This window comes from Thermobia domestica, chromosome 13, assembly GCF_964235325.1.
Source record: "Thermobia domestica chromosome 13, izTheDome1.hap1.1, whole genome shotgun sequence".
Classification (NCBI taxonomy): domain Eukaryota; kingdom Metazoa; phylum Arthropoda; class Insecta; order Zygentoma; family Lepismatidae; genus Thermobia; species Thermobia domestica.
Genome location: NC_137466.1, coordinates 91,836,032 through 91,860,675, shown reverse-complemented (window position 1 = coordinate 91,860,675; position 24,644 = coordinate 91,836,032). Strand labels below are relative to the sequence as shown.

General features: G+C 38.2%; 1 protein-coding gene and 1 long non-coding RNA gene across 3 annotated transcripts in view; one reads left to right on the top strand and one right to left on the bottom strand.

Annotated features, from left to right (window-relative positions):
- Adar (Adenosine deaminase acting on RNA) overlaps positions 1 to 24,644 on the bottom strand; it is a 402,559-nt gene that overhangs the window by 302,501 nt on the left and 75,414 nt on the right. The window contains exon 2 of one of the 2 annotated variants that reach the window (XM_081736087.1): positions 1,082 to 1,200. The exons of the other annotated variant lie outside the window; for it this stretch is intronic. Coding sequence (XP_081592213.1) covers positions 1,082 to 1,106 — 25 coding nt within the window. The 5' untranslated portion in view covers positions 1,107 to 1,200. The remainder of the gene's footprint in view (positions 1 to 1,081; positions 1,201 to 24,644) is intronic. 2 annotated transcript variants of the gene reach the window in all.
- Positions 8,825 to 24,644, top strand: part of LOC145669236 (uncharacterized) — a 65,832-nt gene continuing 50,012 nt past the window's right edge. Inside the window, exon 1 of the long non-coding RNA XR_014128172.1 lies at positions 8,825 to 9,121. This is a non-coding gene — a long non-coding RNA (uncharacterized LOC145669236). The remainder of the gene's footprint in view (positions 9,122 to 24,644) is intronic.

Sequence of the window (24,644 nt, the reverse complement as noted above, 5' to 3'; positions counted from 1 at the left end):
TTACAGAAAACTATTATGGTTTTTATTCTATAGCTGTCAGCGTTAAAACCAGAAGTGATTACTTCTGACCACTTCTGGATTGAAATTGGGTTAAAAGAGATTATACCTATTCAAAGAACTCTAAATCGATTCCAAAATATCGCATCTCGCTCTCTCTCATTGTTTTTGTTCTACTTCGGTTTTGAAACCGGAAGTTGTAGTGGATTTCTACCACTTGCTGTTTTAGTAGTGAAGTAAGATATGTACGAAATGTATCCTTGGGACGCCTAATCGATTGAAGTAAACCACTTGTCGCTATCTATTACAATTTTCCATAGTGATCCATAGTGATCAACGTTAAAATCGAAAATGGTTTATTTCCACCACTTTCAGTTTGAACTTCGGCTTCGAAAACGAACTCTATTCCTAATTTTTAACTCTCTACATCCTTACCAAATTTGGTTGTGATCCATCAAGTTGCTATTGAGTTTTTTTTTTTTTTTTTTTTGTGTGTGTGTGTGTGTGTGTGTGTGTGTGTGTCTTCCGGACGGATGCACACACGAACAGGCTAAACATACAGTTCGCGCTGAAAGTATTGACGCGACACAAGTGAAAGCTAGAACAACATATAAAAAGACGCCGAACACACCACAAAATAAAAGTTAGAACATTTACCGGATACTTAGTGCTTTGATGAACCTCCTTTCTTCTTCTTGCATGCTTTCAGTCGTTGTGGAACACTCAAGCCGAGATTTTGGAGGGTAACAAGTGGCAAATTGTCCCAAACCTGTCTGATGGCAGCTTCCAGCAGAGGCAATATAGAGATGTCCATACCCTGTAAACATCTCTTTATGATAGACCGTAGGTTTTCTATGGGATTTAAGTCTGGACTTTGCCCTGGCCAATCTTCAAAAATGGGACACAAGCATCTTTAAGCCAAGATACCACACTTTTGGCTGTATGACAAGGAGATCCATCTTGCACAAAATAAGACGCTCTACTTTTTGCAAAGGACAATTCCAATACATAGTTTAATAGCTCAAAATAAACCAACTAATTCATGGTCTGGTTTCTAAGGAGAATAACTAACTCTCCTACTCACCATAACTAAAGGAACCCCAGACCATGATACTGGCAGGGTGTTTTACAGATGGACAGGTGTACTGAGGAAGGATGGGATCAGCACCAGGAGGACGATATATTCGCTGGCAACCAGTGCCACTGAAAAAAAAAAACGTGACTTTATCAGTCTACAACACTTTTTCCAGTCATTAAGTTTTTTTTTTTTTTAACACAGAAAGACAGTCTTTTTTTACGATCTTCTCTGTAAGAAGGGGTTTCCAGTGAGCTCTATAACTTCGTAACCCTAAGTCGTCAAGAAATTTTCTCCTGCACCTTCCGACGGGGGACACAGTCCAGTCAAATTACATGAAAAACGAGCCAAACCTAGACATTTAGAATAAAAAGATGAAACCTTCTGGAATTTGTTCGTGATCTCTTCCTCATTAACCTCTAGAAAATCCCAAAAAATTCAGTTGCGGATTTTCCGCCATTTTGAATAGTCTGCCATCTTGGATTTCTCACATGCACCTAGTTTATGTCACATAACTTCTAAACTAATTAACGTAGAAGGATCATTCTTCCTTTATTATACTTCTAATATTATAGGCAATGTAACAAGTTATCACTTTTCTACAAGTAACCATTTTTGCATAACTTTAATTAAAAATTGGGATCTGTATTAGGGGACATATTCTTTTCATTGCCTCATACAACTTAACAGAGTAGAAATATATATATATATATATATATATATATATATATATATATATATATATATATATATATATATATATATATATATATATATATAAAATGTGCTCGAATAAAAGTTGTAAATTTCATAAGATTTAAAACGATGTATATATTGTCACTATATACAATGTCAGAGATGCGTAAGGAAGCTTTAATTGTCATCGGACTAAGCACAATTTCTGTAAAAACATATGAATGAATCATTGAACATGAGGAAAAAGATATTTAGTGATCTGAGACGGCTTTTCATTGCAATTTCCGGTAAGTATCAACAAGTTTGGAAGTCCGGCTAGTTTAATAAATAATTCATAAACAGTGGCGTCGGCAGGGGTGCGCAAGAGCCCTGAAAGTAGACTTTCGCACTATCCTTCTCTATGTAGGGTTACGTGTCAATTGGAATTAGTGTTTCAGATAAACGTTTTAAAAAGATGAAATCTATTGAAGTATGTTTTACTGATGTTATCCTGCAGGAAGGATCCAGTCGCAGGTTGTTCGCCTTTTTGAATAAATAGATGTAGTTCAGTACAATTACGACAAAAATCGATCAAACTTAAGATTTTTTTTAACAAAAAAGATTAAACCTGTATAAATATGTTATATGTATTGATATTATACTAAAACAGTCCCAAAACTCTAGCTGTTGGTTTTCCCTAATTTTTGCGGCTAATTGTATGAGCAATGTGTGAGGTTTATCACAAAACACTATGGTAAATAATGTATTGTGTTTGATAGTTATGATGGTGGACCTGGCGTAAAGGATATAAAACACTGGACATGAACTAAGAAACCATGCATACGTGTAATCGTTGAGGAAAACATCCACGTCGTTCGTTTATCTCAACAGGAATTTCGTTCTAACACAAAGAACAACAAATCCAAATTGATATGACTTCTCACGAAATATCTCGACAAATCTAGTTGAACCTTACATCAATCATGTGGTGATGCAGACAAATTAGTTGTGTCAATCACAACAAATCTTGCAAAATCTGGCTCGTCAGTAATAGTGGGAAAGATTCATACATTTTGGTTCTGATAGTAGCACTCGTAACAGTTGAAATTTACATGTTTATTCCTGACTGGAAGCCACCACATAAGATACACAGCAGTACCAAACTTCAGAGAGCATTGGGAGATATGGTGAACTACATTTTATTTCTGCATGCCTTCACTGGTTGTGATAAACTTCTGTTCCACACAGTAAGGGAAGAATGCTGCGTACAAAATACTGGGAAAAAATTAACTGCGTCGAGAAATTGATATTTTCAACAACCCAACATCATCTGCTGATGATGTGGCAGCTGCTGGGGAAAAAATGTTCTTAGCGTTATATAAATGTGTAGGGAAAGAAAATCTGAATTGTACAAGATTGGATACAAGATAGATGTACAAAAAGATTGTATCCAAAGAAATATTAGTGGCACTTCCAACTTAGCAGTACTATATCCAACAACAGCTGCTGTAAATCAACATACTCTCAATACGTTCTATCAAGTTCAGCGAAAAGTCAAGAGATGGCCAACTGAATGAGGCTGGAGAATTTGTGGTGATTGCTTTCTTCCTGTAACAACATTTGAATAATCTACTCCAGAAGATTTGTTAAAGTTTATAGCATGCAACTGCCACGCGAACTGCGGAAAAAATTGTGGGTGCAAAAGAATAGAGCTAGATTGTACATCATTTTGTGGGCAGAGTGATGCACAGGGTGTGGTAACCCTTTGGGGATCCTATGGTACAATTTGTACCATACGCATTTTTCATGGTACATTGCGTTATTTCTCTTCTATTTGAGCTTTTTCGTCCGGTTTTTAAGTCCAGAGGCCTGGTAGAAGACATTACGTATGGTTTCAGATCTTCCTGCGTCCAGACATAGGAGGTGATGACGTCATAAGTCAAAAATTTATTTTCTCATTTACTAAGCCTATGTTCAATATTTTTTGGCGGGCTTATTTTTCCAGGTAGAAGATTGAAATTTTGCACAAACATTCAGTCCACCGAGTAGTATTTACCAGATTTTTTCTTCCGATGTCAGTGCTAAAACAGGGAGGGAACCAGAGGGGCAAAGGGTTGAAAAAAGGGATTTTTTACCCCCAAAATCCCGTTTTTCGTCATTTTCCCGCCTCACATACATGATGGAGACACGTGAGTCATACCGTCTGAAAGGCAGTTCCATTCTGAAGCGAATGACGGTCGAATCATTGTCCTAGGGTAAAAGGGGACGTCTCAGGGATTTTTTCAAAAATATACTTCTGTATAGGGTAACATGGGGAAATTTCTGAATTTTTTTCTGGCGGACTTATTTTTGCACCTAGAAGATTGAAATTGTGCACAAACATTCAGTCCACCGAGTAGTATTTAACAGATTTTTTTTTCAGATTTCTACGTTAAAACAGGGGGTCCAGAGGGGTAAAAGTTGAAAAAAGGGAAATTTAGACCAAAAAATCCTTTTTTTTCTGCAATTTCCCGCCTTAGATACATGATGAAGACATGTGAATGGTACCGCCTGAAAGGCAGTTCTATTCAGAAGAGAATATGGGCGACACATGACCCTAGGGTAATTAGGGATGTCTCAGGATTTTTTCCCTGAGATCATAGTGTTTTGTGGTAATTTGGGGCATTGTGGGAAATTTTGATAAAATTTCTCCCTCCCTTACTATTCAAGATAGAAACTTGAAATTTGGCACACACATTCAGTATACCAAGTACTATTTATCAGATTTTTTTTAGATGGCTATGTTCACACAAGGGGGTCCAGGGGGGGGGCAAAATTCGACAAAAAAATTTCCCTCCGAAACTTTCACTTTGACATTTTTTTCCCGCTTCTGGTATATGGTATGAGCATGCAAATGGTATCATTTGAAAGCCAGCTCTATTCTGAAGAGAATGAGGTATGAACCATGATCCTAGGATAAATAGTGACGATACAGTAGCTGCTTGACAAAGTCTAAAAATAGCCCAAAAAGCCAGGATCCGGAAAGCGGTAATAGCACTATTTTAATTGAAGATGTAGGAAGCAGATGTAGGAAGTGGTAATGACGCTGTAACCAAAAACAGCTTCTTTGAGAAGGAAGTTAACGAAAACTGTGTACATTCAACTACAAAACACCATCGAGAAATGTAAGTCTCAAAGTACACTGGTATATCTAGAACTTTTGTTTAAGTTCATTTATCATCGCAAGGCTTTTTACGGTGCCATATACACTGATCACCACTTGAATTAGAGAAGTAGGACAGTTGCAGAAACCGCCCTGCAGAGGCTTCACCAGTGCATGTGAATGAAATGTATCGCAAGGGTACTGCCCTCATTGCAGAACATGCCGCGATCTGCGATGTGATCGCAAAAAATTTGCAGCACCTGTGCAGAAAAATTGTCTGAGGAAAAAAAATATAGCCAACAGAAAAATATAAAAACATGCCTGCTATGTGTAGATGTCTTTAATGCACGGACGACTCGCATAAATATAGTTTGAACTGTTTTTTACGTCGCGTAAAGCGTATTTTTTAACAATCACATGTGTTTCTTCTGCAGAATTTTTTTTTTTTTTTTTCAGAATTCCTGTAGAAAATTTTTGCAAATTCCTGCAGAAAATTTTTGCAAAATTCCTGCAGAAAATTTTTGACTTGCAAAAGTTCATCGCAGAAAGGCAAAGAAAGTTCTGCCATCGGGGATACTGCTGCTGTGTACTTCCTCTCTTGGTATCCGTGTCAGTGCAATGTGTGATGGGCAAGACAAAGACCTAAGTGCACTTGCTCGTGGTCAAATCGTACGGGCCAGACGACTGGGTGGCTCGATTTCGTAAGTGGCTGTGGGACAAGAATATTCAAAGGCAACTGTGTCAAGGATGTATCATGAGTACCTCGCTTCCGGTAAAACCGCATCCACACGGACAAACTGCCGCGGTCAGGGGCGTGTCGACGACAGAGGTAGACGCCGAGATTAAGCGGTCATGGTGTATGGATCACAAAACTTTGGCTGGGGTGAAATCCACCCCGCGCGTATATTTGTGTATTTTTTTTTTTTTTTTTTTTTTGCCAAGTTTCCAACCTATGTTTTCTAAAAAACGTGTGTTTAATATACATATTTAGTTATATAGGCCAATATTATTCTGGTAAACTTTTAAAATAAATTCACCGTAAGGGAGAGAACACAAAATGGACAGTTTTGCGCAAGAGGAAGAGAGAATAAGGAACCTCTCTGATTCTGTTTAGAGTGATGAACAACTGATTCATAACGATTCTAGTGACGCTGATAATGATTCACATGAAAGTGGACATGACACAAATACTGAACGAGTGCGAACAAGAGTACTAACTTGTACGGGTACGATCCGCAGGAACTACAGCAGAAGGGAAAAGGAAGGAAATATTCAATCCTGTTCGCCTTTCCTAAGGATATGACTATCATTTCTTATGCTTCCAAGCCCGGAAGAGATATTCTGGTATGAACAATGCTCAATGACAACAAAATTGATATAGATACAGGTAAGAGGGAAAATCCTGTTATGAAAACTGATTATAATTTACATATAGGGGGTATTGATATTGACACGCTCTGCGGAACACATACTGTCTCAAGAGAGTGTGAGCGTTGGCCACTTACAGTAGTATTTGGTACGATAAACGTTGCAGGGATAAATACTCTTACAATTTTCAAAAAAAAAAAAAAAAAAAAAAAAAAAAAACATTGAATTGCAAAACTAAGTAGCCAGAAGCTACTGGGTTTGCAGCTATGCAGGACCCATACTGCATCTAGGCATCACTGTATTCCCTGCTCCTTCATATGAAAGCAGCAGTCAAGCGCATCACTACTCTCGAAGATAAACCCAAAAAGGAGAAAGAAAAGAGAACTTGTGGATGGTGTGAAATATGCCCGCGTCAAAGGACGGAAAAACTCAATCTTCATGCTGCGATTGCAACAAGTTGATGTGCAGGAAGTACAGCCTTGTGTATTGTAAAGAGTGTGCCCTGATTAAAACTTTGCTCTTTCACTTGATGCGTGGGGGAAATGACAGTAAATGTGTAATACAATTAGAAAAAATTCTATTTTCATCCAATATGATATTATTCTATTTTAGATAATATTGAAATAACTATGTCATATTTATATTCATTTAGTGGTGAAAGTTCAAGTACATGTTGTGTTGAATTTTTGTAAGTAATGAATGTTTAATGCTATTTTTCTGAAAAATGTTTCAAATGAACATATGAAAAAAACTCACGGGATTGTTTAATATATTCATCCTGTTAACACATACAAACACTAGAAACACTCACCAAAACTTTAAACACATACATTAAAAATATTTTATAGCAACGTATAAAAAGTAAAACATAAAACAGGGTAAAAATATTGTCTTTAAAAATGGCGATAAAATTAAAAATCTACCGATACAAATGGTTACATCTCGTAGAAAAGGTCAATTTTACATAATTTTAATCTAACATCCCAAATACATACAATAAATTGTGTAATAGAAATATGACAGATGGGGTGTAAAACACCCCGCGCGTGCGTTTAAGTCCTAAAATTTAGCGCGTGTGTATGAGGATTAAGGAAATAAAAGGATAATGTGTAAAAGTGCGAAAAATATTGACTAAGATTTAGGCGTCAACTTTTCCCCACGCTTACGGTACGGTAGTACGGTATATCTATCTATCTATATCTCTATCTATATATATATATATATATATATATATATATATATATATATATATATATATATATATATATATATATATATATATATATATATATATAGAGAGAGAGAGAGAGAGAGAGAGAGAGTTTTGGCAAACCACTCCTTAAAAATCTGTGAGAGGGATATCAAAAGAATTTAAAGAAGTGCGTAATGGACCAAAGGAGTGATGAGCATCCCTAATATTACTACCACGTATAACCATAGTGATAATTTCTTATATTAATTTATTGCGGAACAGTTGCGCTTAGACTAAAAGTACGGTATCTTTACAATGATGATAATCGTTATAATTTTCCAATATTGATCCTATATGCGCTGTTCACTTTAACTTGAAGCGACCCAGCAATGTGTCGCCTTTCTTAATCACTGCCATTGACGTTCAAACCAGACTTTCACTCGAAGAAGCTTGAGTGTATGGTGGGATGTCAAAGGAATAATTCACTAGGGCGTCACGATCCTGATCACACCATTAATACCACCCTCTACCATAAGCGGATGGACACCCTCCAAGCAGCACTGCGACGAAGTGTGAACTGTGAAGGCCTCAAAGATCGCAAGAGATCATCATTAATCATGGTAACTCCGGGCCATACATCGCTATCATCATATGTAAAACGGACTTTGGTTGGAAGGTCTATTCTCCTGATTTGGCACTAGAACGCTATCGCCTGTTTCGTGCATTGTAGAACTACTTCGCTTGGAAAATCATCGATGATATGGACGTTGTGGAAACTACCTACAACAGTTCTTCGAATCCGTACCTTCAGATTTTTATCGGGATTGGATTCATCTCCTACCAGAAAGATGGCAAAATGTCATCGATTGCGCTGGTGACTACGCACAATTCGACATGAGCTACAGTTTTGTTGTTTGCACTTCTGTCTGCACGCCAAAAACGGGCAGAATATCTTGCACGTACCGAACAGTTGATGCCTGCCTTACTAACGGTGCGGACAAGCTCTCCTGAGAGGCTTCGTTTCCCCTACCTATTCTGTCTGATATAGTAAATCATAAAGTATCTCATGAAAATGAAGAAATTATATCTGACGTAAGTCATGTATTTCCTCTATTATAATGCTTTCTTTGGAGATTTACCTGGAAAGGGACTTAGTTATTCATAATATTTTCATACTCTATATGTGTATTTCACAGTAATAATAATAATCAATCCATACCATTACAGGTTAGGAACTTAAAAAGGATCTTCCTACAAAATTAACAAAATCTATATTCTCTGTTACTGCTTCATGCATTCTTATTTCACTTTGAAGATTTCCCTTACACGTTATTTTATTATTATTATTATTATTATTTTTTTTTCAGGTAAAGCACTGAAGGTGCGATTATTGACAAGCTTGAGGCACGGAGCGTCATTAAGTTCCTCCGTTTTTAGGGGAAATCAGCAAAGTAGATCTACGAAGAGATGAAAGAAGTCTATGGGGATGAAAGGCCATTCTACGAGATGGTATTCAAGTGCAAACGGCAATCCCAAAGTGGATACATGACCACCGCGGACGCCTCTACATCTGGAAGACCATCTTTCACTGATGATGCCGCCTTGACGAAGAAAGTTTACATCATAATGGAAAACAGGAGGATAACCATTGAAAGAATCATGTGTGCAACAGGTAAGAATTATGGGTCTGTTTGGAATATTATTCACAACCAGCTGCATCTTCAGAAACTGTCAGCACAATGAGTGTCACGACTGCTTATATCTTTCAGTCAGAGAAGAGAAATCGACATGATGCTGCAAGAGAAATGTTGCATCGCTGAGAGGTGGATGAAGATTTTTTCGGAAGACTAGTGACAGTGGGTGAAAGTTGGATTTTTATCTTAACGCCCCAGAAACAAAGGATATGAGCAAATAATGGGAACATCCCTAATCCCCCACTCATATAAAAAGGCAAGAATGTACCAATCTGCCGCTTTCCTTTTTCTGGGACTGTGAAGGGGTCATCATGCCAGATTACCTACCACACGGGCAAACTAATACTGCTACCATTATTCCGTCTCCGGATTAAGTTACGAGAGTTACTAAAGGAAAAACGTCGTAGATTGGTCACAAAAGAGGTGTTACTGTTGGGAGACAATGGACCAGCTCATTCTGCCCATGTATCCATGATGAAGGCAGTGGAATTAGGAAATGAAATCTTTTGAGTTTTGTGTCCCATGGTTATGCCGGTTAGGCTAAAGGAGACGGTGATGATGAAAAATGAATGAAATGATGGAATGAAGATACTGGGAGGAAACAGGAGAACCCCAATAAAACCCAAAAGCACGGTGTTTGTCCACCACAGTCCACACGGCGCGAGCGGGATCAAACCAGGGACCCCAGGCACCGGAGGTGAACGCTCCACCACTGAGCCACCGCCTCCCCCACAGTGGAATTAGGATATGAAATATTGCCTCACCCAAATACTCACCAGACCTAGTACCAAGTGGCTTCTCTCTCTTCCTAGAAATTAAGCATCCATTTAGACACTACTTTGACAGTAAGGATAACTTCATTTCTGCGGTTGAACTGTAATTTCAAATCCAAATTGCAGACTTTACGAAACGGGCTTACGGAAAGTGAAGAATCGCTGATAAAAACGTGTCACTACACACGATGACTACGCAAAGAAGTATTAATATCATCATGACGTCAGAGTTATCTAGAGTGAATTTCTTCTAGGTGAACGAACGTTTTGATATCCCCTCGTATTGAAACTATAGAAAACGTAAGCTGCATATGAACAAAGGAGAAAATTAATATTTATAACCTTTTTTTTGTGAGTAACGTTCAATACCCTGCCGTGAAACATATATTCCAAAACTAACTTTGTAATGAGCAAATTTACGGGACAGAACCAATACACTGAAGAGAAACAGATAAATTGAGTAGCCGTTTGTTTATACATATACATCTTATATCCCTGGCTAGTAGCTTGATTTAAAAACTTAAAATAACTCTCTGACAAATTGCCCACCACGAAATTCGATTAAGGAAAAATAAGAACCTTGAAAACTGCGGTTACATTTTTAGCTCTACACCCGACAAACTTCCCTAGTCCATTTGCTATGCCTGATCGATCCAAGCTCATAAAAGCTGTCCCTAATTCTCCTACAACCAAACATTTATCCACAGATCAAAATTAACATTCGCTCACCGGAATATCATTTTAAAATGAAAGCTACACGAAATACTGGATCCACATTATAACTATGCAAAATTGATCTGAGTCAATGTAAATCATGAGTGTGTCAAGTAACATTTTTTTTTTAACCAACTGGAATTGAGTTCAGGTTTTAAACGCGCGAGAAACCACTAGTAGAAAAAAGACATTTTCTGTAACTGGTAGAGAGGATTGAATGAATAGTTTCAAGTTCTAAGTAAATTTTTTGGCACATCATTTCGCCGTATTTACACTTCAGATGTAATAATATTATAATGGTTAAACTCTCCCTTTCTTTGGATTATAGTTGTGCTAGATTACAAATTACTTGTGGTACATCACTATTCGATTTACACTTCAAATTAAACATCTGAAATTGAGTGGAGCTATTTGAATAAAAGTATTAACGCCACTCGCAAATGAGAATCATGGCAGTTTAAAACTAAAATGCAATTTTCTATATAGTATTCGGTAATGATGCTTATGTTTATAATTAGTAGAAATACATTGACATATAACAGCGTATCTCTCACTGATAAACTACATAATAACATTTGAAAGAAATTGAAAACCTTATTCTATTTTCGCAAGTCAAGCATATTTGAACGTTCCACCAAAAAATAACTGGAGACCATAATATTTAAGAAGTCTTACACTTGATACCTAATCCACTCCTCTTTCTTCAGAGTCAATGAGAGCTATGGCAGGACTATCATCGCAGCTGAAATCCGAATCGTTATCCAAATACTATTTCCTTTTACCTTCAGGTCTAGTACTCGACTTCTTATAGGTTTTGGCTTTTCGGAGCTGATTGAAAAGTTCGAAATGTAGCTTTATTGTCTCTACTTAGTGCAGCAGCTCTCTCTTGTTCCTGAGAGACTATCTATACCAGTAGTTCATAACGTGGCGAAACGTTCACGTTTTCAAAGTGGGGCGATTGGGCGATCGACTATTTAAGAGGCGTTTGATGGAAGGGATGTGAGGAAATTGTAAAACGAAAGATGGCTAATGTAAGATAAATTATAGAAACAACTTTTCCTTTCACTATAGATATATATTCTTCAAGCTGGTTTTAAGAACTCAAATCTTTCTCTGTTTTTTAGATTGCTACGTCCAAGTTTTATGTTCAACCTTGTGCATGGGTAGATCGCGTTAATATAAAGGAGGGGGCGCTCATGACAATAGCATTCATCCAAGGGGACGCTAGGCTCCAAAGGATTGAGAACTACTGATCTATACTACCAGGTGGCATGTCTAGCTGCAAAATTTAGCTGTTTGACTGATGATACCATGCAATACAAAAATATAGACCTATTGCAGTATAATAATATGACCATTTAACTTGATATGCTCTTCTAACTTTTAAACTAATAGACAAAAAACACTGATATTTTGTAGCATTCAATTATCGGTATGGGGACACTGTCATATTCAGGACTAGCTCGGGAGAGTAATATTCCTGGAAGTAGGAACAAATACACGGTTCTGACTGGCTGGTGTTTCCGTTTCATTTTATATATAGATCTGAAATAAATATGTAATAACCAGACGTAGTGTCATTTGAAAAAAATACAACTTTGAGTTGGCAATATTGTAATCTCATGGAATTGAAGATTTCCATGGTACGAAATTTCAGCGTTTTGTATCTATTAGCTAAAAAATTACAAGGGTGTATCAAGATAAATGATCCACTTTGTATACTCCATATAAAGACAACATAGGTGTCTAAAAGATTCAGCGCCCTCCCCGATGGTCTAGTAGCTAGTGTGTCCCCTTCAGTACACATTATTCCGGGTTCCATTACATGTGGAAGAACATTTGAACATTAAGGTAATTCGGGATTCCAGCTCAAACCAGGTCCAAGTCCCATAGAGATTTAAAAAAAAAAGAAGAAGAAGCAAATTCTCACTTGATATCTTTATATTCATCTTTACGTGATCGTTTAGAGAGTAAAGTGCATTGCACGCAAGAACAAAAGAAAAAAAAAGAAAGTAAATTTCATTCCCTGCCTCCGAGTTGCTTGCTCCATGGAGACTTGTAATGGAAGTGAGAGAACATGATCACATGAAAAACAGAAAAAAAAAAAAAAAAAACACGAGGCAAGATACGAAATGGACGAGTACAATAACGAACTACAGTCGAGGGGAAAATATACACACTTTGCTAATGTAATATTAAAAATGAAAAGATGATCTTTCCTCTAGTACTGGAAATATGAGAATCGAGTCTACATTCTAGGAGAGATTACCAACAAACACGACGGTGTATGAATCCAATTACTGTGGTTAACTATATAATGCATTATTTAAATATTAAAGCAATAACAACATATTTCATCTAAGTTTTATAACACACAACTTCAAGCTAAAAAAGATAAAATGTCGTTTGACGAAACATCTTATTTGCCTCAATATAACTAACACAGAACCTTTACAAAGGTCACCCTGAAATTAATGCCTCCACCGCAATAACTCCTGATATTTTTTAACAGACTGTAATAAAACTTCACACACACAAGCAGGCTGGAGGCAGCACAGGAATAGGTCGAATTTGACATCAGCAATATTAAAAGATGGTGAAGTAGTTACGGGAAGGAGAAACCATGGTAAGGTTATATACAACTCACATGTAGTATTTTGAGACTAGAGCGATTTCTTGATGTCAATCCTGCATCACGATTCAGTACGTGCGGAAGATGGGACGACGCAAGCTGGGCTGCTCATTGCAAAATAACAGCAAGACTTACAAATACCATATTCCAGACAGACAATCAGTATCTATATCTGTCCTAACAGTTATTAGCATGGACGCTCAGGATGATTACACTTGCTATTAAGAGGAGTACGGTATGGTTTATGTACACGGTCGGGATAGCACAAAAATGACATCCTAAGATTATTACCACCTCCAGCACCTTCTTGTGTATCAAGCTTTGGGCTGATCCGTCAATTCCTGCTGGGTGTACATGTTTATATATACACTTCACTTTTACTCAAAACAGTCCATACCATCACCTTAGGATGTCTATAATTGCTTTACCCATTCTTCAACATACTACGTGCGTTCAAGTTTTAATGCCTCCCATTTTGTACTTCATAAACTTTTTCCTTTACTTCTTAATGTAATCTCCCTTTAGGCAACACATTCGCAACTTCAACGCCATGATATAATGGCCGTCAAAAATTATTCTTTACGGATGTGTTGTGACCACTGAAAAATCACTAACGCCAGAGCGGCCCGACTGGAATACTGAACGACGTTGGAAATAACCAAAAATAGCTAAGAGCGAGATCAGGTGAGTAGAGAGCATGATATACCACTTCAAAGTTGTTACAAAGAAAATCTGAGTTAGGAGTGTCCAATGAGTAGAAGCAGTGGCTAGTTAGAAAAGCACATAAGCAACTATCTCGGTTCGTTTTACCTGCAGTGTCGGAATAAATTTAGTCTTCAAAACATATTCATACGATGCAGTCGTCACTGTATGCACTCTGAAATAAAATGAAGAACGATGCTTCGCTATGCAAAAACATGGACATAATCACTTTAAGAGCACTGGGGGTAACCTGGAATTTCTCTGGTGGCAAAAGTCTGTGTGCTCGCATTGCGATGACTGTCGTTTCGTTTCAGGGTTGAAAAGAATCCCCTACTTGGGCAATCATATTGTTGGTTCGGGTTATTCGCAGTTGAGGCTACTTGGGTTCGTTATCGTACATTTGATCTTTTAAACTTCCGCATCCACCAACGCACATTTTCACATCTATTACACCTTCGTCACATGCCTCACTGAGTTGTAGATAAACCAATAGGAGAAAACGAATGATCACAAGCAATTCTTGCACACTGAACGTCGCTATTTGCAGTATCAATAAAGATGCTTACAAAAGCGGGGACTGTACGAACTACACGTGCTGTATGGTGCTGCCTTCTATTGCACAAATTTTACAATAAACCGCATCCTTATGTACAGGGTGTTAATGAACTATACCGACAAACTGTAAGAGGTGATTCCTCACATCAAAGTAAGTCAAAAAGTTCCTATTGACCTGTGGGGAAAAGTACATAGTTTCAGAGCTAGAGCTGTCCAAAATCGAAAAAAAAAAAGCCAAATTTCAAGAGGCCCTATTTCGAATTCGAAAAATCATGAAGTGGCGGTCATTATCAGCGTAACGGAAGTCACGCATACACAATCCAATAATTCATATTTCATTAATGTTCAATGGGTGCGAAGAGTATTCTCTGCAGGGTGAAATTCCTAGACATGCCATCAACCGAATTTTGAGATGTGCTCAGACTTTATGATTGGTCCAAAGTAGGCAAACGATAAGCCCTGGGAGTCGTGAACAAGGAATCCTTTGGTGCGATGTCGGAAGTCTTAAGAATCGTCAACAGCACGGTCTCTCATACTCGGAAAGAAGGATGCTGCGATGAGTGAAGAAAACGTGAAATATATCGTAACGAAATATATCGCATCACATGTTATTCCAAATGAAAAAAAAAAAAAAAAAAAAAAAACTGGAGCTGCCGGTTCTTAACACTTCCGACTTCCCTCCGAAGCACTGGATGTCGATTGTTGTCAAGGATTATCTCCTGCCTACTTTGGACTCTCCTTAAAATCAAGGTATATCTGAAAACTCTATTGAAAGATATTTGAGAATTACACCCTGTACAGAATACCCTGCACACCCATTGAAAATTGATATAATATACATTTTTGGATCATGCATGCTTGACTTCCTTTACACTGATAAGGACCGCCATCACCAGTTTCTGGAATTCGAAATAGGCCCTGTTGAAATTTAGCTTTTTCGCCATTTTGGACAGCCCTAGCTCTGAAACTATGCATTTTTCGCCGTAGGTCCATCTGATCTTTTAATCTTATTTTGATGTGAGGAATCACCTATCAGTTACATTTAATTTCAGTTACAATTTGCATTTACATCTATTGCTGGAACGAAGACTTAAACATTAACATTATAAGTAGTCCAAAGACCATGAAAAACGTCTTCTCTTGAAAGCATTCTTGCACCATAAAACAAACTACGAGTAATTTTAAAATATCTTGCAGTTCATCTACGTTATTTGCACATATTTAGAATAATATTTAGCACAAGCTGACCAGAACTTTTACTTTTAAAAACGGGACGCATACGAATCAGCGACTGGGGGTGGGGGTGTCTTCCAAATTGCATTTTGGGACTCAGCAGTGTTTTCAATTTACAAAATAAACAAGTAAAAATGATAACAAGCGTTTCTAACTTAAGTACTACCCAAAAATACTTTCAACTACTTCAACACTCACAATTACCACTCGATTCCCACTTGAACCACAGAACACTCAATTCTCATTTGAATATTTAGAAGTTCTAGGCACGGCTGAACCTTCCCAATGAGTGTTAGTACAGAAGAGTGTAGAATTAACCTTGACCATTTATATTTTGAATAATAATTACGGGACACCTGGGTCATGTTTGCTTAAAAACGGGACATTTAAGCGTCCCGTTTGAGAATCAGAAAAAAACGGGACAACGGTTGAAAATAAGGGACTATCCCGGCTAAAACGGGACGTCTGGTCACCTTAATTTAGCAATTTATTTAAGTGGGCAACGCTGCTTAAAATAATGTAACTGCCACTAGTAATTAAAACCACCAAAAACTATTGTTGTAATGTTATAGAAGCAAAGGAAAGCAATAATCATTATAAAAATTTAATACAAATACGTCATTTTACGCAGTATAACAATCACTACCAATGTGTTTGGTATCCAGGGTTTGCCCAAGTGGGCCCAGCCCGAAAAAACCCGGTGGGTTTTTTCGGGTTGGACCCACCTGAAAAAAAACACTTTAAAACCCACCTGGGTTTTTGACCTATTTATTAGTATATTATTGGTACAACTAAGGTGACCACATTGTAAGTGATTTTTATCAGATTTTAGACTTTCCTTGGGCGAATTAGAGGCTTTCACGTTAAGGTATACAACAACATTTAACATAAGACATTTATAAAGTTCTGAATGCACTAAATGATTAAAAAAAAAAAAAAAAAGAAAAGAAAAACTTACCTTTGCTTGAGATAGTTATACAACAAATTAATGTATGGATTATGCTTATAGCCTATTTGAAGTAAAATAAGCAATTTTGTATTTTATAAAATATTTTCCGTGAATAGTGTGCTCGTCGACTTGGCGACACCGAAGGACATTATCACTCATACGTTTGACGGGTTTAAGGTCATAGGTGCCGGTACTAATAGTACTTATGTAAATACATTAGTAAAATTATTAGTATTATTTCTTCCTTTGATGTAAAACAGAAGTTTCTTCAACTAAAAATTTGGTTTTCCAACAATAACAGTTTAGTTCAGTCATTTGTTGCTACTCTTCAAATAAGCATTCTGTAGAATCAACACCATCAATAGCGTAAAAATTCTTGTTTAATTTAAGAAGCTTAATGCTCGGGGTGGTGGGTGGTGAGTCACAGTGGGTCACATGCTGTTGACCCACGACCCACTCAGAAAACTTGACCCACTGACCCACTCCATCTCTGTCCAGTACCACTAGGCCCCTAATATGAAAATAGTTGGAGATAAATGAGCAGAATAAAACTCGTATAGGAAAGCACAAAATGTATTTATCATTCCACAGCTCAAGTTAAATGCCGGAGAAAAAGATCATTAAAGTATAATTGACATGATGCAAAAGAGGAAATGATAGAAAATTATCTTTCCGATCTCTGTCCGTAAGTAGGTGAAGCGGGAATGAATGGTAAAATCTCAAATGAGAACCTCACTTTTATTTGCAATAGATATGGTTTGTCTGAAACACTTGTGTGTACAAATGACTGGTACTATAATGAATCAAAAAGTGAAATAAGGTGAATAAAAATAAGGTGAAATCCAAGTTTAACAACAGTTTTCCCTCCCCTGATAATTTAACGCAATGCGTGCAAGATTTTTGTCGTTACTAAGGATCACAACTGAAATTACCAAGTTATTCGGAATGTAACTGTGGACAACACCTCATGAAACTCATATTCTATCACATGCAAGAAGACATAGAAGGAAAAGAAGCGAACCAATATCATGCAGACGACTGTTGAACAAAACCAACGTTTGTAAATATTGTTCTAAAATTGTATTGTTCGACAATTTTTTTTTTTCGCATTTCAGTTGATTCATTTTTACATCAAACCTTTGCCTGCAATCAAAATGGAAGGTACCATTTAACAAGAATTTTACATACTTTATCACATTACAGACATATTTATTTCTTATAAAAGCATATTTCAAATAACTTTGTTTCGTAGATACAATTTGCAAAAACTAAGTCTCTCTTCTGCAATTCTACGGATCCTTCCCGCTTCACTCACTTACAGAGTGAGGTTGGAGCAATAATTTTCTAGGAGTTAGATTTCTTCCTTTCCATTATGGTACTTTCACTCTAATCATTTTTTAGATTGTTGCAACATTCCCGAGCTATAGAATGATAAATACCCTCTGTGATTTCCTATTCGAATATTTGTTCTGGTGTTTTCATATTAGTGATACTGGACGTTTTACCTGATGCAGGTACCATGCCTTGGTGGTCATTTTGAAAAAGGTGACCCATATGAACGGTGACCCATATGCTTTAGCAACAGCACTATTTAGTTTTTAAAGATATGTTGAACGAGGTATCACTCACCCCATGTTTCCATTTACAATTTTGAGGCTGCGCCCTGGGCCCCCATGAAGCCTGGGCCATAAGAGCCTCCGCGACAATATCAATCGATGTGCCACATGACATTTTCTATTTGAGTTTTTGTTCGGTTCATTTATGTTCAACCGTTTTCATATTAGTGGTACTGCACGTTTTACTGTATTTGATAGAGGCAACATGTCTTGTCGGCCATTTTGAATACAGTACCCGATATGAAAGATCTTTTGCCACAACACTTTTTAGTTTCTCAAGGTCTATCAAACGAAGTACTACTCACCCCTTCCTTCCATTTAAAAGTAAAATTGGGTCCCGGGAACCTATGCAGGAAGGACCTGGGTGGCAACGCGACCATATTATATATATATATATATATATATATATATATATATATATATATATATATATATATATATATATATATATATATATATATATATAAAGGGAGGGAGAGAGAGAGACACACACAGACAGCAGAAAGAGAAAATTCTATTTGCCTCAGCAGTGGATTTTGTTTGCGGAGAGGCTCGAGGAATGAGTAAGAAACATTTGCGTTGTACGTGCAATGCAAAAAATTATCACAAATTTATTTCGGGGGAGGGTTGAGCCCGATAACCACCCCCTAAATGCACCAATGTACATCAGTCAACCGTTCTCATATTATCTAACACAGCAACGAAACAAATTTTGAGTGAAGACAATTTTAGTATCTATTAGTATCAATATTCGAGACGAGACCGAGACTTTCGAGACTGACTTAAGTCTCGTCTCGATTTATAGAGGTCTGTCTCGGTCTCGTCTCGGTATTTAGAAGTCCGTCTCGGTCTCGTCTCGGTATATAAATATCCGTCTCGGTCTCGGTACCATCCCTAATGTAACCACATTGAAAGATCGTCATAAAATATGACAGTCGAACTACTATTAATCAGTGACCAGACATGAACAATGGACAATTCCAGCACCGTATCTTAGTGTGTTATTTAAATGCTTTACCAGATAAGTATTTTCCCCCGCTGTAGTTTTATTAGTACACACAATCCAAAAAACAAGAATCATAATTTGAAATATCCCCACAACCCAAACAGCAAGGGCTTATATACACCACGATCGACCGTAAGTACAAAGTCAAACTAGCCAAGGGATGATGTGGCAAAGGGACTAACATGAAAGCCGCCATCGCGTCAGTATCTTCAGTTACTTTTTAGTGGCCGTGACAATGAGTGTTCAACATTTCATACGTGAACTGTTGCTGTATGAGTTCGAATTCGGGGATAACGGTGCGGCAGCAACCCAAAACATTTGTTATGAGAAAGAGGAAGGTGCAGTGAACCACAGAATAGCAAACTTGTTGGTTCCAGAAAATGTGTGCAGGTTGTAAAAATGTCGAAGATCAGCCAAGGTCCGTTCACTCCAGAGGAACAGATTCTGAAGTAATACGACATGCCATTGAGGAAAACCCAACCACCAACATATTATATATATATATAGGGTTTGTCCGGAAAGTAATAGGACTGATTTTATTCCGCAATGACTGTACTTTGGAGCGTGCGCGCACCGACTGGATCCGGTAGAGGGCGTTCCTAGCTAACGAACGAGCGGCTGGTCAGTTGTCTCCGAGCACACGGAGAGTCAGGACAGGCTTTTTTGCGCGACGTGTTTCTGTGAGTGGTGCACGCCGAAAATGCAGCGTTCGTTAGAGCAGAGGTATGCGATTAAATTATGTGTTAAACTCGGTAAATCTGCGACAGAGACGCTTGATATGATCAAGCAGGCTTACCCAGATGATGCTTTAGCAAGAAGTGGTGTGTTTCGGTGGCACAAGGCCTTTTCGGAGGGCCGGAAGAGGTCGCCGATGAAGACCGTGCTGGAAGACCTTCGACTTCGACAAACACCGACAATGTGACTCGTGTGCGCGAAGTTTTGAACTCAGACCGTCGACTAAGTATTCGTTTAATTGCCCAGATGTTAAATTTACCAAAAACTGTGGTTCATGAAATTGTGACGCAGCATTTGAACATGCGCAAGGTGTGCGCGAAGATTGTCCCAAAAGTGCTCACTGACGACCAGAAATTGCGGCGAGTGGAATTGGGCCAAGAAAATTTGAACATGTGTGAAAGTGACCCCCAATTTTTGAATAACGTAATCACAGGTGACGAATCATGGATCTTTGAGTATGATCCCGAGACAAAGAGGCAATCTTCCGTGTGGCACACGCCGGCGTCTCCTCGCCCAAAAAAGGGAAGAATGAGCAAATCCAAAGTGAAAACGATGCTCATTGTCTTTTTTGACATCAAAGGCATCGTCCACCATGAATTTGTTCCTCCTGGACAAACCGTCAACGCCAAGTTTTACGTGGAAGTGCTCAAGAGACTCAAACGAAGGGTCAATCGGGTCCGACCAGACATCGGAGCCGACTGGAAGCTGCACCACGACAACGCCCCGGCTCAAACTGCCTTTTCTTGTGAACAGCTGCCTGACCAAGGCCGCCATCCCAACGCTTCCGCAGCCGCCCTACAGCCCAGATGTGCCTCCCCGGACTTCTTTTTGTTTCCTCGCCTGAAACGCCCGATGAAAGGCAAGCATTTTGAGACGACAGAGGGGATCCAAGCAGCTTGCACCGCGGCTCTCAAGGCTATTCCGGAGAATGACTTCCGTGACGCCCTCAATGCTTGGAAATCGCGCTGGCAGCGCTGCATCGACGCAGAAGGAGTCTATTCTGAAAGTATTTTAAAGAATTGTAACGATTGGCTCAATAGTTTGTTTAAAATCGACTCAGTCCTATTACTTTCCGGACAAACCCTGTATATATTGCCACTCTCCTTATTCAAATACAGCAGAGGCATTACTACCATAAGAATGCATTCTTTGTGGTCTTTAGTACGAGCCAGTATCGCTTCCAAAACACGTTTGCTGACAGAGAGAGTACTGTATCTGGAGCAGATTTCCTGTTGTTTCTCGAATTCCTGTAAATTATGCAAAACATCAGAGGATCCTTTTGTCCGGTAGTCGATTTACATGATGTATTCTGCGCTAAGTTACATTCCTGACCGCGGAACTTGAGTCTCTTCTAAAACACATTATCACAAATTTCATCCTATTAAATGGATGCAAGATCAGCAATGGTTGTGTGAATTTTTCTTGCATCGTTTTCTTACATTTCGAAAATTATTTTACAATTTGACATAATGTTTATTTCATTAAAATAAAGCCTACTGATAAGGGATTAAAATAAAAACTTTAAAAAATCTCAATTATCTATTTTTTTTACTTCAAGTTAAAATTTCAAAACTTTAACATTGAAACAAAATAAGTAAAAGCCCGAATACTGTAGAAATTACACTCAATAAATTATATGCATAAAAAATCAAATTGTTACTTCCATTTGAAATAATCTGAAGGAGATTCAGAATTTTTTACCAAATATTGTGTGCTTGTACGAACCTATCTGACTTAGGATATTTAAAAACGTGATCATGAGGCCTATCATCCTTACACTTTGAAATTAATTTCCGCTAAGGGAAACAGAAGTGTTGATTTTGTCACCTTTTTAATTCTGAATTATTTTCTAAATCCTACCTTACCCAACCCAATTACATTAGAACGGAAATTATCTTTCCGTGCACTCCTCGGTGCATCTCATCATGAATAGAAAACAGCATCTCAACTACCATCCGTTGCAAAAGTTTCTTACGCGATAATTGGAATATGAACAATACGGCATCTAGATTGTTTAATCTTGAACACGCTCGAAAACTTCAGAAAACGGAAACCGTGAATGAGCAAGCAAACTCAGCACTGCGGCATGAAGTTATCGATCCAAACGATGGCCCACTTCTTCAGCCGCATCTGCACATCACAACACTCAAATAGATACTCCCCAACGCGGTAGTCCCTTTTTAGGCGCGCGACACAGGGATCACCTTTTTTTCTTTTTTTTTTTTTTTTTTTTTTATGGCTTCGGGTATGAAACAAACAAAAACTTTAGTACAAACACGAACAACTTAAATTGTATTGAAGCCATGAGATATAAAATTGTATTTGCTCAAAATGAAGCCATAAAACACACACACACACACACATAAGCCCACAACTATAAGTAACTTAATACTATGCTTAGAGATCTGAGAGAAACCTATGACCCACAGGCGAGGAATTTTTTCTAATTCTTTAGTTCCCAAAGGAAAGGGGAATACTAAGGAGTGAAATGGAGTGATGTAAGAGAATTGTGCTATCCTAATCCTTATAGGACTAAGTTTTACTTTCAAAGTCAGTGTGAAGTTTTCCTCGTTTCCATCAAATAGCTGCATTATTCAATATAAGACTCGTGTTCCTTTCTATCTTTTCTATCTTCTTTCTTTCTGTCAAGTGACGTCACTACTCTTCCAATTTAGAAATATACTAAAGCTATAGGCGCCCGAACGTGGATGCTCAGACCCAATCACCTCCAATAATCTCGTTGAGAGGGCTGAGTCCCCCAATGTTTCGCTGGCTTTTTCGTCTTCTTATTTTTACAAAATAATTTTCCTGTTTTAGAAGATTACCACTTGCTGCTTTATTCTAGGGACTTAGTTTTTCTTTCTCCCTTTTTAAAAATTATATACTGCAAGTTATTTAAATGCATGTTGGGTCAAAAATCAAGTGACGTCCCTGACATAGGAAAGATTGTTGGGTTGGAGATCCACATTGCTCATCTAAAATGTTTGGGAGGTGGGGCAACCTAAAAAACAAACTACAATGGCCACTATGTTGGAGTAGGGCATCTTGAATACACTCTCTTTAAATAGGGTGGTCTTTTCACATGCAGTTTTTACATAGGAGTGCAATATCGTAGACTGTTTGGTCCTATCACTAACCGTTCACTAATTATGGCCTTTTTCTCCTTTGTTGACCTCCTAACCACACATGCTCGAAATATCCAGGGGCCGCGGTGGCTCAGTGGTAGAGCGTTCATCTCTGGTGCTTGGGGTCCCGGGTTCGATCCCAGCCCCCGCCAAGTGAACTTTGTGGTGGACAAACACCGTGTGCGTGTGTTTTCCCGGGGTTCTCCCGTTTCCTCCCACTTTCTTCATTCCACCATTTGATTCATTACTCATCCTTTAGCCTAACCGGCATAACCGTGAGATATAAAACTCAAAGATTTCATTTCATTTCATTTCGAAATATCCAGCCAGTGAAACAAGGAATGTTCAACACGCCTCTTCCACTTCTCATGTACCGAGGCATATTAAATTCAGTGCATCAAATGCTGTAAATTCCGGATCTTGAAGGAGTGATCACAGTTTTAAGTAAATAAAGGTATCTATTATTAGGAAGGCCTTGTTTAGGTAGGAATAGCTCCACAGATGGAAGACCAGAGGCGTGAGATCCGGAGAGTGTGGTGGCCATTCCACCGGTCCATGACGCCCAATCCTTCTCCTGGGAAACTGGTGATTAACTAAGTTCCGCACATTACGTCCGTAAAGGGAGGGGTTTTGTCTTACTGAAAGAACGTTGGATATGATAACGTCCTCCGATTAAACTGGTTACGCGATCTCATCCAGCAACCGCAGGTATTGGTCGGCATTCAACGTGCCGTATATAGATGGGTCAATGATTATGTAAAATACCACACAAACCATAACTTTCTCCCTACCAGTCATCCCTAATGTATTAATCCAACGCGGAATACTGTCACTTCAATGGAAATGATTATTTTTATGTTTACTATTCTTTCACATACAATAATAATAGTAAGCCTCGCCACGTACAAAGGGATAACCGAGTTTGTTTCTTTCTTTGTCATCCATTCGGCAAACTGCATTTGACGATCTGAATCGTCCTCTGTCTGATGCAGATGCATCTGAATTTTGTTTAGGTGTTCACTTGTCAACGGAAAGTATCCTCTATATGGACGTTCGACTCACCACATTTCTGGGATAATTGCAGAGCAATTTTGCTGAAGGATACGAGGACAGCAACAGTGGTTGCATCTGTAGACGTTTTCGGCGGACCAATGCGAAGTCTCTCGGAATCTGCTGACGAGGCTGGCCACGACTTTATGTGAAATGGGCTCCATATTTGACTGCAGCATATTAAACTCTGCAGCCAGCATATGCAAGCTGCGATTTCCATACATCAGGATTATCTCTATACATTCCTCAATACCATTATTCAGTCGATGACTTCTGCTATAATAAAACAGCCCATAATCAGTGAACGGTTAGTAACAGGGTGAAACAGTCAGTGACCTGCGTAAAAACTGCATATCAAACACATGTTTCTTGTCGATCTTTCTATTTTTTTAAAAAGTGATATTGCAGATG